The sequence below is a fragment of the Martes martes genome (assembly GCF_963455335.1).
Source record: "Martes martes genome assembly, chromosome: 7".
In the NCBI taxonomy this organism is placed as follows: Eukaryota; Metazoa; Chordata; class Mammalia; order Carnivora; family Mustelidae; genus Martes; species Martes martes.
Window position 1 is genome coordinate 85,515,461 of NC_137894.1, and position 12,500 is coordinate 85,527,960.

General features: G+C 49.6%; 1 protein-coding gene across 2 annotated transcripts; it reads right to left on the minus strand.

Annotated features, from left to right (window-relative positions):
- Positions 1–2,091: 2,091 nt before the first annotated feature.
- FOXA1 (forkhead box A1) lies at positions 2,092–12,012 on the minus strand. Of its 2 annotated transcripts, XM_080809083.1 has the most exons (3): positions 11,918–12,012; positions 10,821–10,904; positions 2,092–8,459 (listed from the first exon to the last, which is right to left on the minus strand). In XM_080809083.1, exons 2-3 carry the CDS (start codon positions 10,890–10,892, stop codon positions 7,113–7,115), a joined length of 1,419 nt encoding a protein of 472 aa, XP_080665209.1. In that variant the 5' UTR covers positions 10,893–10,904; positions 11,918–12,012; the 3' UTR covers positions 2,092–7,112. The 2 variants fall into 2 exon arrangements, with proteins under 2 accessions (XP_080665209.1, XP_080665208.1); XM_080809082.1 differs by lacking the exon at positions 11,918–12,012 and having other exon boundaries at positions 10,821–11,193.
- Positions 12,013–12,500: the final 488 nt, after the last annotated feature.

The following is a 12,500-nucleotide window of genomic DNA, read 5'->3' on the forward strand; positions in this document are numbered from 1 at the left end:
GCAGGCCGGGCGGGGAGGGGGCTCCGCCTCGCGATCGGCCTGGGAGGCAGGGTCCAGACACAAGGCCCGCACCCTGAAGCAGCGCCCCCCGGGGCCCCAAGGCCTCCGGCCCGAGGTCTCAGTTTCTCGCGCCCATTTCGTGGCTCCACGCAGGGGTTCCATCGTCTGTGGCTAATCAGTTAAGACCTCTGACCGGGAGCCCAGCCCTTTAGAGGTGAGGGTGGGGAAGGCAAGGGTCTCGCGAGCTCAGCCAGCCGGGGTGGTTGGAAGTCTTTATTTTTAAACCATTGGAACCGAGCAACTACGGTGGCTGGCTTAGAGCTTGATGAGTCTGAGAAGGCGGACCCCTCCGAGAGGGGTATCCGTACCTCACGCAGTTAAGATTTTTCGCCTGCGACTCCACCCGGCGCAGCGCGACCGGGCTCCAGGCGGGGGTGAGGGGACAAGCGGAGGGTAGGCAGTCCCTCAGCAGCGCGCCAGCAGGGCAGTTTCTCCAGCGTGCGCGGCGGCCCGCCTCGCAGTTCTGAACCCAGGACAGCACATTAGCATCAGATCACCTTTTCCAAAAACTTGGTGCACGCATTTAATTAAGTTTACTTTCCGTGCCCTCAGTGTGAACTTTTCCCACCTCGATTCATATCCCGCGACGTTTCTCTCCCCCGCCCCCCACGGCACCCCGCCCCGGCCGCCCGCCCCAGGCCTCTCTCCTCTCAAGTCTTCAGCGGGAGGGTCAGCAACTAGAGCTTTCTGTTCCCCTCCTGGTCTCCAACCCCCGCCACCCACTCCGCCCCCCAACCACCAAAAGATCCGGGTTACCCGCCTCAATAATATACTAGCCAGGCATAACAAAAGGAAGCGCGTGTCGGCAGAAGGCAGTGTGACTCCAGGCAAAGGTGAGGAAACCTGGCCGGTGCCCCGCACTGCAAGACGGCTCATTGCAGATTGAGCTCTCTAATCGGCCTCCACCCAGGCAAAATCGGTGAAAGACGCGGTGGGAGCTGGCGCTCTGGACAGAGCTGATGTTGGGTTTGGCGTTTGTAGCTGGGCTATGGGAGTGAAGAAGCTCAGAGCTCCCAGGTGGGACTCAGAGCTAGGGGAACGTTCCAAACACGCACCCGTCACCTGCATCGGGCAGAGAAAATCAGCTGAGTGTTGCGCTAGAGGGGAGCCTGCTTCCTCCCTCGTGCATAGTGGGTCCTCTAAATTAAATATATAAATGAAACAAACCACCACAAACCCCTTACATTTTTCTCATTAAGTTGCTTATGTTTTAAAATAACCATTCTTTGGTGTGAGAGGAAAAAAACCAAAAACAAAAACAAAAACTGACCTGGGACATGATTAGACAAGCAGAGGAGTAACTAAAATTTGGGGAGAGAAGGAAAAGAAACGAAAGAGATTTCCCGTTGAATGCATTGTTCCCTATTTCCAAGCAGGACTTTGGTGGTGGTGGTGGTCTGTTTTTTGTTGTTGTTGTTGTTTTGGGGTTTTTTTGTGGGTTTTTTTTGGCGGGAGGCGCATATTTCCAGGTTGTTCTTCTGGGTGTCAGGGATTTTTCTTAAAAAGCCCCTGATGTAATCTTGAGGAAAGAAGTAGAAAGTCAACCCAGGGAAACATCACACTTAGAACACTGAGTCAGGCCTGCCCTAGGGCTGGTGGTCCTGAACTCGATCTTGATGTGACTTGACCAGCATCCCACCTGAATTCTGAGGTCCTCAAGCACCTATTCCATTTAAGCCCCTTTCTTCCCAGATTTTGAGGGAGAATATTCTTCTTGTATACTCTACATTGAGTAGAACATGGAGAACCCCAAAATATCATGAAGTGGCATCTAGAAGGAGGGATGCTTCTCACTTTCTGGGGCTACAAAGGGGAAGTTTATGCTCACCATGAGCTTTGCTCTTACACTGTGTAGTCACAGCGGACATAATTGGAGAAATGAGGAAGCTAGAAAAAAGAAAGGTAGCAAGTGAGGATTTCCCCCTTGTCAGATTTTTAAAAAATGTTTATAGTAGGAAAATGCATGCCTTTTACAAGTTAAAGTTGAAATGGATGGGTATTTTCCAGCTCCCTATTGCTTGCTAGAATGATGACTGGAGGGGGCGGTGGGAAGGTGAGGGCTGCAGTCTGAGCTGTCCAAAGTTCAATGAACCGAGCTAGACTGGGAGCTAAAAGAGAAACACCAATGAAACTATTATGGTCTTAAATGTAAGTATTTGGAAGGAGAAAACCCAGAACATTGAAAGTAACCTGTTATCAAATGTTATTCAGATATACCAAATAGGATCAGTGGTAGAGTATAAAAGTTGCAGAAATGGCTGCTTTAAAAACAAAAACCAAAACTTGTATCTCCCCAGATTCTATTTCTAAACGGTTAAGGTTGTAAAATCTTCTAAGTTGTTTCATTTTATTACATTCTTACTCTCATGAGTTTCTATTGATGTTAATGATTCTGTTTGAGAAAATCTTATTTCTAAATTTCAGCATAATTTCATGACCTATTTACCCCAAGGTAGCTTATGAATAATCAACTTTTGCGCGTAATTATCTTGAACTAGTTAGACATTATTTTAAGTCCATTTAGTTGCAAAACACATTATACTACAATACAAATAAGCAATTAAGATTTGATTTTTGAAAATTTACTAAACATCTATTAAATAATTTAAGCAATTTTATCTTTTCAATGAGTGTTTCCTCCTGACATATTGAGGTATCACATTAAAATACATTATAGCTAAATGTTCTACAATATTACAGCTAAATCAACAGAAAACCAATTGATCTTGAGGAAAGGTTAATTAATTTGGGCTACAGGTCTCCTACTTTGGTCTGCATTGAAAAGAATTTGTATTGATCGCAGAAAATTTTTGCAAAGAAACTTAGTGAGCATTTTTGTGGAATTGAGATCATTTTTTAAAGTACTAAAACAACAAGATTTTTTAATGTTATCACTCCAGGAATTCTTTTCTGCTATGGCTCATTCAAATCTGTTAGACTCCTGAGAAAAATAATGTTTTTTATGCTTTCAGTGAAATAAGTCCAGCATTCTAGGCTTCAGAAAATGAAAACAGAAGTTAAGAACATTAATAGGATTGTTTGTTTAATCCCTCCTCCCTTAATAATGCTCACCAGTTTATTCTGCTATAAAGAGTTCACGAAGGGACAAATGGAAATTAAATTTTATCTGTGACGTAAACAGTGTAATAACCATCACGTAGAAAACAGACCGAGCTGCCTTCTACTTGGGAACACTTCTAAGTTGTGTAGTTTCTGGTGAGCTTTCCCCCTAGCTGAGTCTGGGTATCTTCTATTTTTATCAATTTAAAAAATGTGTCAGTCCCGGAACAAGGCGAAAGTTAACATGTGAAGTTCTCTTCCCCAGGAATATATTGACTCCCAAAACATTTTCCTTTTTTTTTTTTTTTTTCCCCTAAAAGTGCTCCGTAGTGGCGTCGTCACTGGATCGGAGAGCCTAGGAAGCTTTGCACTAGAAGGTCTGCAAGGAAGGTTTTTTCTTCTCCCCTCCCTCCTTCCCCATCCGGAGACCCCTCCCCCATCTCGAGGGAAAATCCTCAATAAAGCAAGCCTGGTGGACCGCTGCTGAGCGGTCAGCATCCCCTTTCCGCCCTCATCTGCAGGAACGAGTGTCCGAGATGAAGAAATAGAGAAATTTGAAGACGAAAAGGGGTGTGGGCGGGGGCCAGGGAAGGCGGCGCGCTCGAGGAGGGTCGTCGCAGCACTCCCTCGGAACCACAGATGTTTTCCTCCTGGCCCTGGGGCGCGGCGCCCCAGCCCCGGGCGTTCCGGCGTTTGTGTGTCCGGGTTTCCGAGGAAAGGATTACGCAGCGGGAGCCGCCGCGGCAACGCGGGCGTTGGGGCCGCGGGAGCGGTAAAGCGACGCCTGGCCTTCTTTGTTGACTTTTAGGTCTCGGGCTCGACAGAAGATTTATTCGCTAGGAGGGGAAAATGCCCAAACAATACAGAACTAACTGCACTTGTCACCCCGAGATGCCTGCGGTCCTGCTCTGTCCCTCTTCCCCGGCAACCGCCCGCCCGGGCCCCCGTGCGCGTCCTTCCTAACGCGCGGGGCACAGGTCGCCCAGACGCGGCAGAACGCGCTCAAGGTGTCCGGAGGCGCTTTACTGCTCAGCGGTGGCAGAAAAGCGCGCGAGAAGCCCACGAAACCAGGTCCCCGCGACCCACCATGCTAGCTTCTCAGGCAGGTTTCCAAAGTGGCCTCTGCCAGCAACTTGCGGCGCCTCGCCCCCCGCAAGCCCAGAAAAAGTCTCTGCCAAGTAACACAGAGCGAGCTGAGGCCCACTTAAGCCTAATGGGTGGAGGCAAGACACTGAAATTGCTAATATGTTAGAGAGGGAAGCGAACATCACCGAGGGGAACGCGAAAGTTAGACGATATAGACTCAGTGGGGCTGGTAAAATTCCTCGGCCCAAACTCACGGCCTTATGTTACATTTGGAATTCGAATTTGCCAACGCGTTTGTTTACCCTTTATAGAAATATAAGTAACTATTGAGATTGAAAGCTTTTTCCTCTCTTTGGGACTTTAATGTCTTTCCAAAAAGCCTCCAAATTAGATTTTAAAATTATTCAAACAAGTTATTTCCCTCTCCTCCTTTCACTAGCTGAAGGGGGGGGGTGGGATTTCTGGATTTTTCTCAAGTACTACATGCCACCCCTTCTCTCATCTGGGGAGGCAATTACGCGATAATTAAGGGACTCACACAGCTCTTTTTATCTTGTCCGCAGTGTGGAGTGGGGCGATCAAAGTAGAGGCTGGCCAAGTTCAAGCCCCGGCGAGGATGGAGTTCATACACAAGGGCTCAGGCAGGCTAGCCTCTGCTTGGGCTGGTGTTGTTATTGTTGATGTCAATCCGAACAAGACTTACAAAGAAATAGGTGGACTGGAAAGTGAGCCTACTATCAAAGGAGATTAATGATTTTGTGATCTCAAGCAACTGTAGGGGTGTGAAGTTGCATTTAAAAGCTTCTTAGAAGGCAAACAAATCATCAGCTTTAAGTTCTCAGGAATGGTATTTTTAGAAACAATATTTTTAAAAGTATCTTCACAAGATACAAAATAGCAGCTACCCTGAAATGTCCTGGTGGCACAAAGCTTCCCCTGCAGGAGTGATTTAACTCGACTCCCTGGACCCTTCCAAAGCTACCAGGATGGTTAAGTTTTGTTTCTTTTTTAATGGGGGGGGGGGGAGTTCAGGATTCTCTGTTGTAGACAACTTAATTTTATCAGCCACATCTGATATTTTATTCTCACTAGAATACTTCTCAGATAAAGGAAAATTAGACATTGGGGAAGGGGGAAATGTAGTTATATTAATGAATTTGATTTAATTGTGGACAGACTCAAAGGAAACAGAGAAGACTTAAGCTCATGTTAAAAAATTAAACATTACTGGGAGGGAATAATTAGTCTTAAAAATCTCAATATTCTTGGGATATCAAATCAATTTATCTACCCACTTTTATTGGATTTCTTTGGCTGCTTTTTACTAGCTTCCCGTTCGTTTAATAAACAAAACAATTTTGTTTTAGATCATTTTCCTTTCCGTCATTTATATTCGGTGCTGGACTTTGGAAAATATCATTTTCAGAATACTTACTTTGGATTTAATTGAGGAAAGTAACAAATATTTTTGTGTTAACATTTGATTTATTTAAAGTCCTTAACTGCAAATGATCAAGAACATATTCCACGGCTTAAAGTTTTCATTTTCGTTATTTAAATCAAAATATTTTAATTACAATCACATTGATAAAATTAACATTTTTAATTTGTAATTTTAACCATCATTTAAAGCAATTTCAACTATAAAGAAAAAAAAAGGAATAAACCATGCAATAAATTAACATTGAGAAAGCAAAGAAGAATAATGAAACCCGTCTGGCTATACTAACACCATGTCCAACTGTGAAAAGTGCATTAACACTGAATGAAACAAGCACACGATGGCAATAATTAAAATGGCCACAATCGTTTAGATTTTGGAATTTTGGACCAAATTTTGAAATACCACTCCCTATAACTTATCTTTCCTCCAACATTGTAATATTCCTTTTTTCCTGGAAAAATATTATTTAAATGGTACGGATACATAGAAGCTAATTTTATACATGTTATGTGACCTCAGAATGACATGACAATGGCACTCTGCAAAGCAAGGAGCAGAGTTACTGAGGATGGCAATTCTTCTCAGGGCTGGCTATATGTGGGTGGAGAAGACAAGGGAGGAGGGTGTCTTTGTAACTTCTTGGTCAGGCAACTCTTGAAAATGTCCCATGTATATCACTAACCTATTATTTCTACATGTTATGCAAATATATGGAGGATGTCTACATAGTTGAGCATGTGCATAAATAAGTTCGTACATAATATATATGTATTTCATTTTAAGACATCTGCTATCTGAATGTATCAGAAATGGAAGCTGAATAACAAATGGCTCTGATGTTTATAATCAGTTTATGTTTTGCTGCATAAGAGCAGTGTTGTCCTTCAAATACTTTTAATAGCCCCTAGTGTCGACTTGTTTCTTCACCCTTTCAGTTCTTATGGTTAAGAGTATTGCCATAGACCTGTAAACTTGTGGAGGGTCAGGTGAGGAGAGGGGTGGGGGGAAAGCACAAACAAATATTTTACAAGTCTGACCTTCTTTCTTTCTTTCTTTTTTTCTTTCGTTCTTTCTTTAAATAAACCCTGCACAGACTAGAACATGTCTGGAGGGGAAAGAGGGAAGAAAGGGAAAGGAATAAGGAAGTAGGAGGATTTTATATATACATTTGCGGATTGTTAAACTTCGCAGGAAAAAATTTTGTTGGTTTGGGATTCGTTTTCTTTGTAATAATATACACAAGGCATTTCGAATACAATAACAAAGTAACAGTCCTTTGCACTGGGGAAAAGATTGTGCACACACACACAAAAGAAATAAAAATAGCTGGGATTTTATTATGCTGTTGTCGGCTTGGTATGTGTGATTTTGTTTGCTGTTGGTTTTTCTCTCTCTCTGTCTCTCTCTCTCTCTCTCTTGCTACCAGCATGGCCATGCCAGACAAACCCCCAGTCCCAGGGAGCTAGGAAGTGTTTAGGACGGGTCTGGAATACACACCTTGGTAGTAGGCCGGCTCCAGGGCTGAGGGCTCGATGGGGCTCCTGGTGGCCACCGAGGCGCTGCCGAGGGGCAGGCTGGCGGGCAACGCAGCACTATAGGGCGAGTACTGTAGTGCTTGCTCATATGCCTTGAAGTCCAGCTTGTGCTGCTGCTCCGAGGAGGACATGAGGTTGTTGATGGAGAAAGGGTGGTTGAAAGAGTAATGGGGGTCCCCTTTCAGGTGCAGCTGGGACTCGTGGGGAGCCAGGCCGTGCGCCGGGTGGGAGGGGGGCACAGATACCAGCGCCCCGGGCCCGGAGCTGATCGGGGGCGCAGCCGAGGAGGATGGCGTCTTCAACTCCGAGGCGCCCCCTGTCGCCGTCGCCCCGCTGTGGTCCAGAGTCTGGGGGCTGGCAGCCGGCCCGGGGGCCGGCGCGCCCTCTAGCTGGCCTGCCTTCCCGTGCACGCCCCGATGAAGGGGCGAGTTGGCACTGGGGTTGGCGGCGCTCGAGGGGTCCTTGCGGCTCTCAGGACCGCCCTTGGCGCCGCCGCCGCCACCCCCGCTCCCGCTTCCGCCCCCGACCCCCGGCTGCTTCTCACACTTGAAGCGCTTCTGGCGGCGCAAGTAACAACCGTTCTCAAACATGTTGCCGGAGTCCGGGTGCAGCGTCCAGTAGGAGCCCTTGCCCGGCTTGTCCGGGGAGCGCGCCACTTTGACGAAGCAGTCGTTGAAGGAGAGCGAGTGCCGGATGGAGTTCTGCCAGCGCTGCTGATTCTGCCGGTAATAGGGGAAGAGGTCCATGATCCACTGGTAGATCTCGCTTAGCGTGAGCATCTTGCTGGGCGCCTGCTGGATGGCCATGGTGATGAGCGAGATGTAGGAGTAGGGCGGCTTAGCGTGCGGGTAGCTGCGCTTGAAAGTCTTGGCGTCGCCGCCGCCCCCCGCGCGGCTGCGGCCCAGGTTGGACGGCGCGTACGCCATGGGGCTCATGCACGGGTTCATGGCAGCCGCGTAGGGGCCCAGGCCGTTCATGGAGGCCGCGGGCTGCGCGCCCATGGCGCCCATGCCTCCCGGGCTCAACGTCGTTCCCATGGCCGTCACGCCCGCCGCCGTCATGCTGTTCATGGCGCCCGCGGAGCCGCCCGGCATGCCAGCCACGGCGCCCGGACTCAGGCCGGCGCCCAGGCCCGGGTTTGCGTAGGACATGTTGAACGAAGCTGGGGTCATGTTGCCGCTCGTGGTCATGGTGTTCATGGTCATGTAGGTGTTCATGGAGTTCATAGAGCCCAGGCCCGAGTTCATGTTGCTGACGGGGACGGAGGAGTAGGCCTGGAGCGGAGACAGGGAGGAAAGAGGCCCCGAAGGGCGGGGTTAGTAGTGAGAGCGGGCGGCCTACCGCCGGGGGCAAAGCCGGAGACGTGCGGGGAGCATTTCTGCCAAGCGCAGGACCCCCCAGCCCGGGCAAACCGTGAGGCGCCCTCCCCAGAACGAGTAAAGAAATGTCTTGCACAGCAGGGAAAAAATCTTATCGCGGCAGGCCTGAAAGACAAGCGCTCACAGAAAATATGTCCCCAGGAAGATGTATAATCGCCTTACATATCAGGCTCAGGGGCCGACTTCTAGGGCCCCTCCATCGCCTTCTGCATCCACGCCAGTTGGTGTTCCAGTCTCCACCCCAGACCGCCCTCAGCAAAGTCATTTTAGTTAAAAGGAGTTAAACTCCGAAAATAGAATTATTCTCTGACTTTGCTTATTCACCCCACCTTATGGGGTGCGGTGGGTTCGGTGGTGTAGCCCCCCAGGGACTGGCAACAGAACACCAGCTCTGTGCCTATCTCACTTAAGCCTGCCAGGCCGGGCTGACCACATAGCCTCGGCTGTGCAGGGTGGCTGTTAATTAAACTTTTCCTGATAGAACTAATCATTCATGGCCACAGGACCACCCGTTTCTCAACAACTGGCTTTACCTCCTTAGCAGTTTTCCCCCAAATGGTGACTTTTCGTTATTATGTTTAGAACGAGTGTTTTCCATCTACTTGTAGCAACTGTAATAGTAAAAGCGATAGAAACTCAGAAGTTAAGTAAGTCTTGGGGGAAAAAAAAAACTAAAAGTAGATCTACAAGAGGAGGGGTGTAGGAGGGAGTGCATAATAATATGAATGCACTACACTTAACTTTAACTTGACTTTACATGTATATCTCTTTAAACCATTCAGGAAGTTGCCCTAATTTCGTTACTATTTCCAGCCCCATAACATTTGAAAATTTTGATGACACGATTTGTCAAAATGATCTATTTTGTTTTCCCATACTGATATGTTGCCGTGATTATTTCAAAGCTTTGCTTTAAAATCCCCCCTTTAAATTTCCAAAATCAAAGTCTACTTATTTTCTCCCAATGCTATTTTATTTCCCAATTCTCAGCTTTAACCTATAAGAAAGTTCTTTCTATAGGGGACTTCATTAACTAGTGGGTTGAGATGTCTGCATCTGAATTAAACCTGAGGAAGAGTTCTGAGCTCATTTTTAAATTATCTGTAGGAGAAAACCCTTATCAATAGCAATTTGGGAATGCCCTATGTATGTTAAAAACATAGAGTCTGGAAATATAAAAACATTTCTGATAATTTAATAAAAATAATGTCTGATTTTTTTTCAGCAGCAGGTACAATTTCATTTGCAAACTTAAAAGGTGTACAAATTTAACTAGGCACACTCTGCTACGGTATGCAAATAAATTTAAGCTAAGTTTGTGAATATATAAATACATAAATCTAAAGAAATTACTATCAAAATATTTCCAGATTTTATATTTTTCTGTCCATGTCTTAAAGTATTTCTTTCTTTCTCGCTCTTTCTTTCTTTCTCTCTTCCTTTTTTTTTTGGTCGTCCTCTCTCCAAGATTATCGATAATTGTTTTTAGTAATGGTGAACTTTTGGGGGCTAACTGCCAGCTGTTTCAAGAGAAATACTTTTAGTAGGTGGTGGTCCCGCCTGTACCTGGTTTTCCTCACAATCCCTTTGTGCACATTGTAAAATAAACCACATGAACGTGCCACCAAGGGGACAATGAAGAGAAACAGGTTCTCTGTTCGGGGTGCTGGAGGAAAAGTCAGTTCGCACCAGCGCCACCCAGCGGTTCTCGAGTAAAATGAGCCGACTTCTCCCCAAACGGCTTTTAAAGAAGTTTTATAAAATTTCGAAATCGATTCATTATTAAGACGCTCAACTCAACAGAGCGCGCTTTCATCTGAAGACATCTGCGAATTCATCCGTGGGAGGAAGAGCCCGCCCTGCTGGAGAACTCTGTCTTTATCCTAGAGTTACCTCCAACTCTTGCCGGCGCCCGCCCGCCAACCCGCGGCACCCCGGGCCTGGTTCCGGCTCCCGCTCTCCGCAGAGAAGAGGCAAGCGCTTTCCAGAGCGGGTGCCTTCAAAGGCCGGAGTTTCCTAAAACCCTCTGGCCCGCTCCAAGCGCCGAACGCCGGGACCCAGCCTCCCCCGCGGGGCAGCGGATCCGTCTCCAAGGGCCGGCCAAGGCCTGTCCGGGAACACCTCGGGTGGGCCCGCAGCGATGGCACGTAGGAGGCGCCCCCAGCCCGCCAGCCGCCCACCCGGCCGGGCGCCCGCCTCTCCGGGCCTCCCCCGGCAGGGGCTCCGGGAGCGTCCCGCCTGCTGCCCGCTTCTCACCTCCTGTGTGTCCGCGTAGTAGCTGTTCCAGTCGCCGCTCTCATGCCCTTCCATCTTCACAGTCCCTAACATCCTGGAGCCACCCTGCCCGATGCAACCATCCAGCCCTGTGCTAAGCGACGGGCGGCCGCGCGGCGCAGGGCTGGGGGGCGGGGAGCCGAGCAGCTGCAGTCACCCGAGCGCCCGCGCCAGCCCAACGCCACCCTAGCGAGGAGGAAGCCAGGCGCTGCGGGGCGCGGCGTGCGCGGCGGAGGCGGCGCGGCGGGCGGGGGCAGGCGGCGGCCGCGGAGCGCGGCGCCCGGGAGCGCCTCCGCGGGAAGTGAGCGGGCGGCCTCTGCGAGACGAGTGCAGTTGAGCTGATGTGGATCTTACGTCGCTCGAGTGCCCACCTCCTCGTCCTCTCCCCATTTGTCCGCCGCACAAAGACGCTCGCACCTACAAAGCCCGAGGTGCACCTGCGAGGCGGCCGCCCGCCAGTCCAGCCGCCGCGCCTCCCGCCCAGCCGCGCTGCCGCCGCGCGCCCCCTGCGCCCCCTCCCGCCGAGCCCCCTCCCTCAAACCCGGCCCTCACTTTGTTTGCAAAGCAGCGTAATTGGTTTAAGCCCGGAGCCTGGGGGAAGAGGGAAATGGGATTGGGGGGGGGGGTAACCCCCTTTGGAAGAGGAAAAAAGAAAAATAGGCGGGGCCGGGCAAGCTAACGAGGGTTCTGGATAGGAACGGCTCAGCCGGAGAAGGGCTGGGGGCGGTGGCGTTGGATGCCGGCTCGCGGGGCCGTGCCAGCTAAATGACCCCAGAGTCCCTTCCCAGGGGGACCCACCGTCTTCCGGGGGCCGCCGGCAGCAGCCCCATCCCGTGCCTCTCCTGCTCTTCTGCCCGCTTCCAGCTCCCACTGTACTGATTACCGACCCAAAGTTCAACCCCGGGAGACTGGAGAATACAGATGATCCCCCTCCCCCAACTTTAGGCTTGAAAAAGGAGAAAGCCCCAATTTTGCCCCTTCACTAGAAACTCGGCCATCTGAGTCAACCCAGCCGAGTGACGTTAGGCCTATCTGGGCTCCTGGCTAGCAGACTGGAGACGCTGCCACGAAACCCGTACCTGCGGCTAAGAGCAGGTGAGTCACAGCACCGTTTTATATCTTTATGACATAACTTTTTTTTTTTTTTTTTCCGCCTCGGTCCGCTCTACTTCCCTTGTCATCTGTAGCGATCATAAAGAGGAAGAGGCTGAGAACAGATGTCTGTGTGATAGGGCAGGCGCACCCGAGTCGGGCCGTCCTCCTCTACCCAGCTCCTCCTCCTGCCCCCCTTCCGCAGCCCCGGGGACTGAGCTGGAGGCGACCGTCTGGTTTCTGATAGGGAAAGGTCAGGGGGAGGGGACATCTCCCTAAATGCGCGCGTTAACTGGGAGAGCGTGAACACAGGCGCGGGAATGCGTCTGCTCGGCTAGAGAGGTGCCAGGCTGAAGCCAGGGATGGTCTGTGGCGGGGCTTGATCCCATCTCTCACCTGGAGGGGCCAGGCTAGCACCGCAGGCGCTTGCTTGGTTCCTAATGGGTCCTGGGCATTGGTGGGAAGTTCTCCCCAAAGCAAAGTCTCTTGGCTTCTGTGAGGTACTGGGTAGTGGAGTGCCCAAAATCACTTTTGTTGAAGGACCAACTAAAGTGATTGATAAGCGCTGAG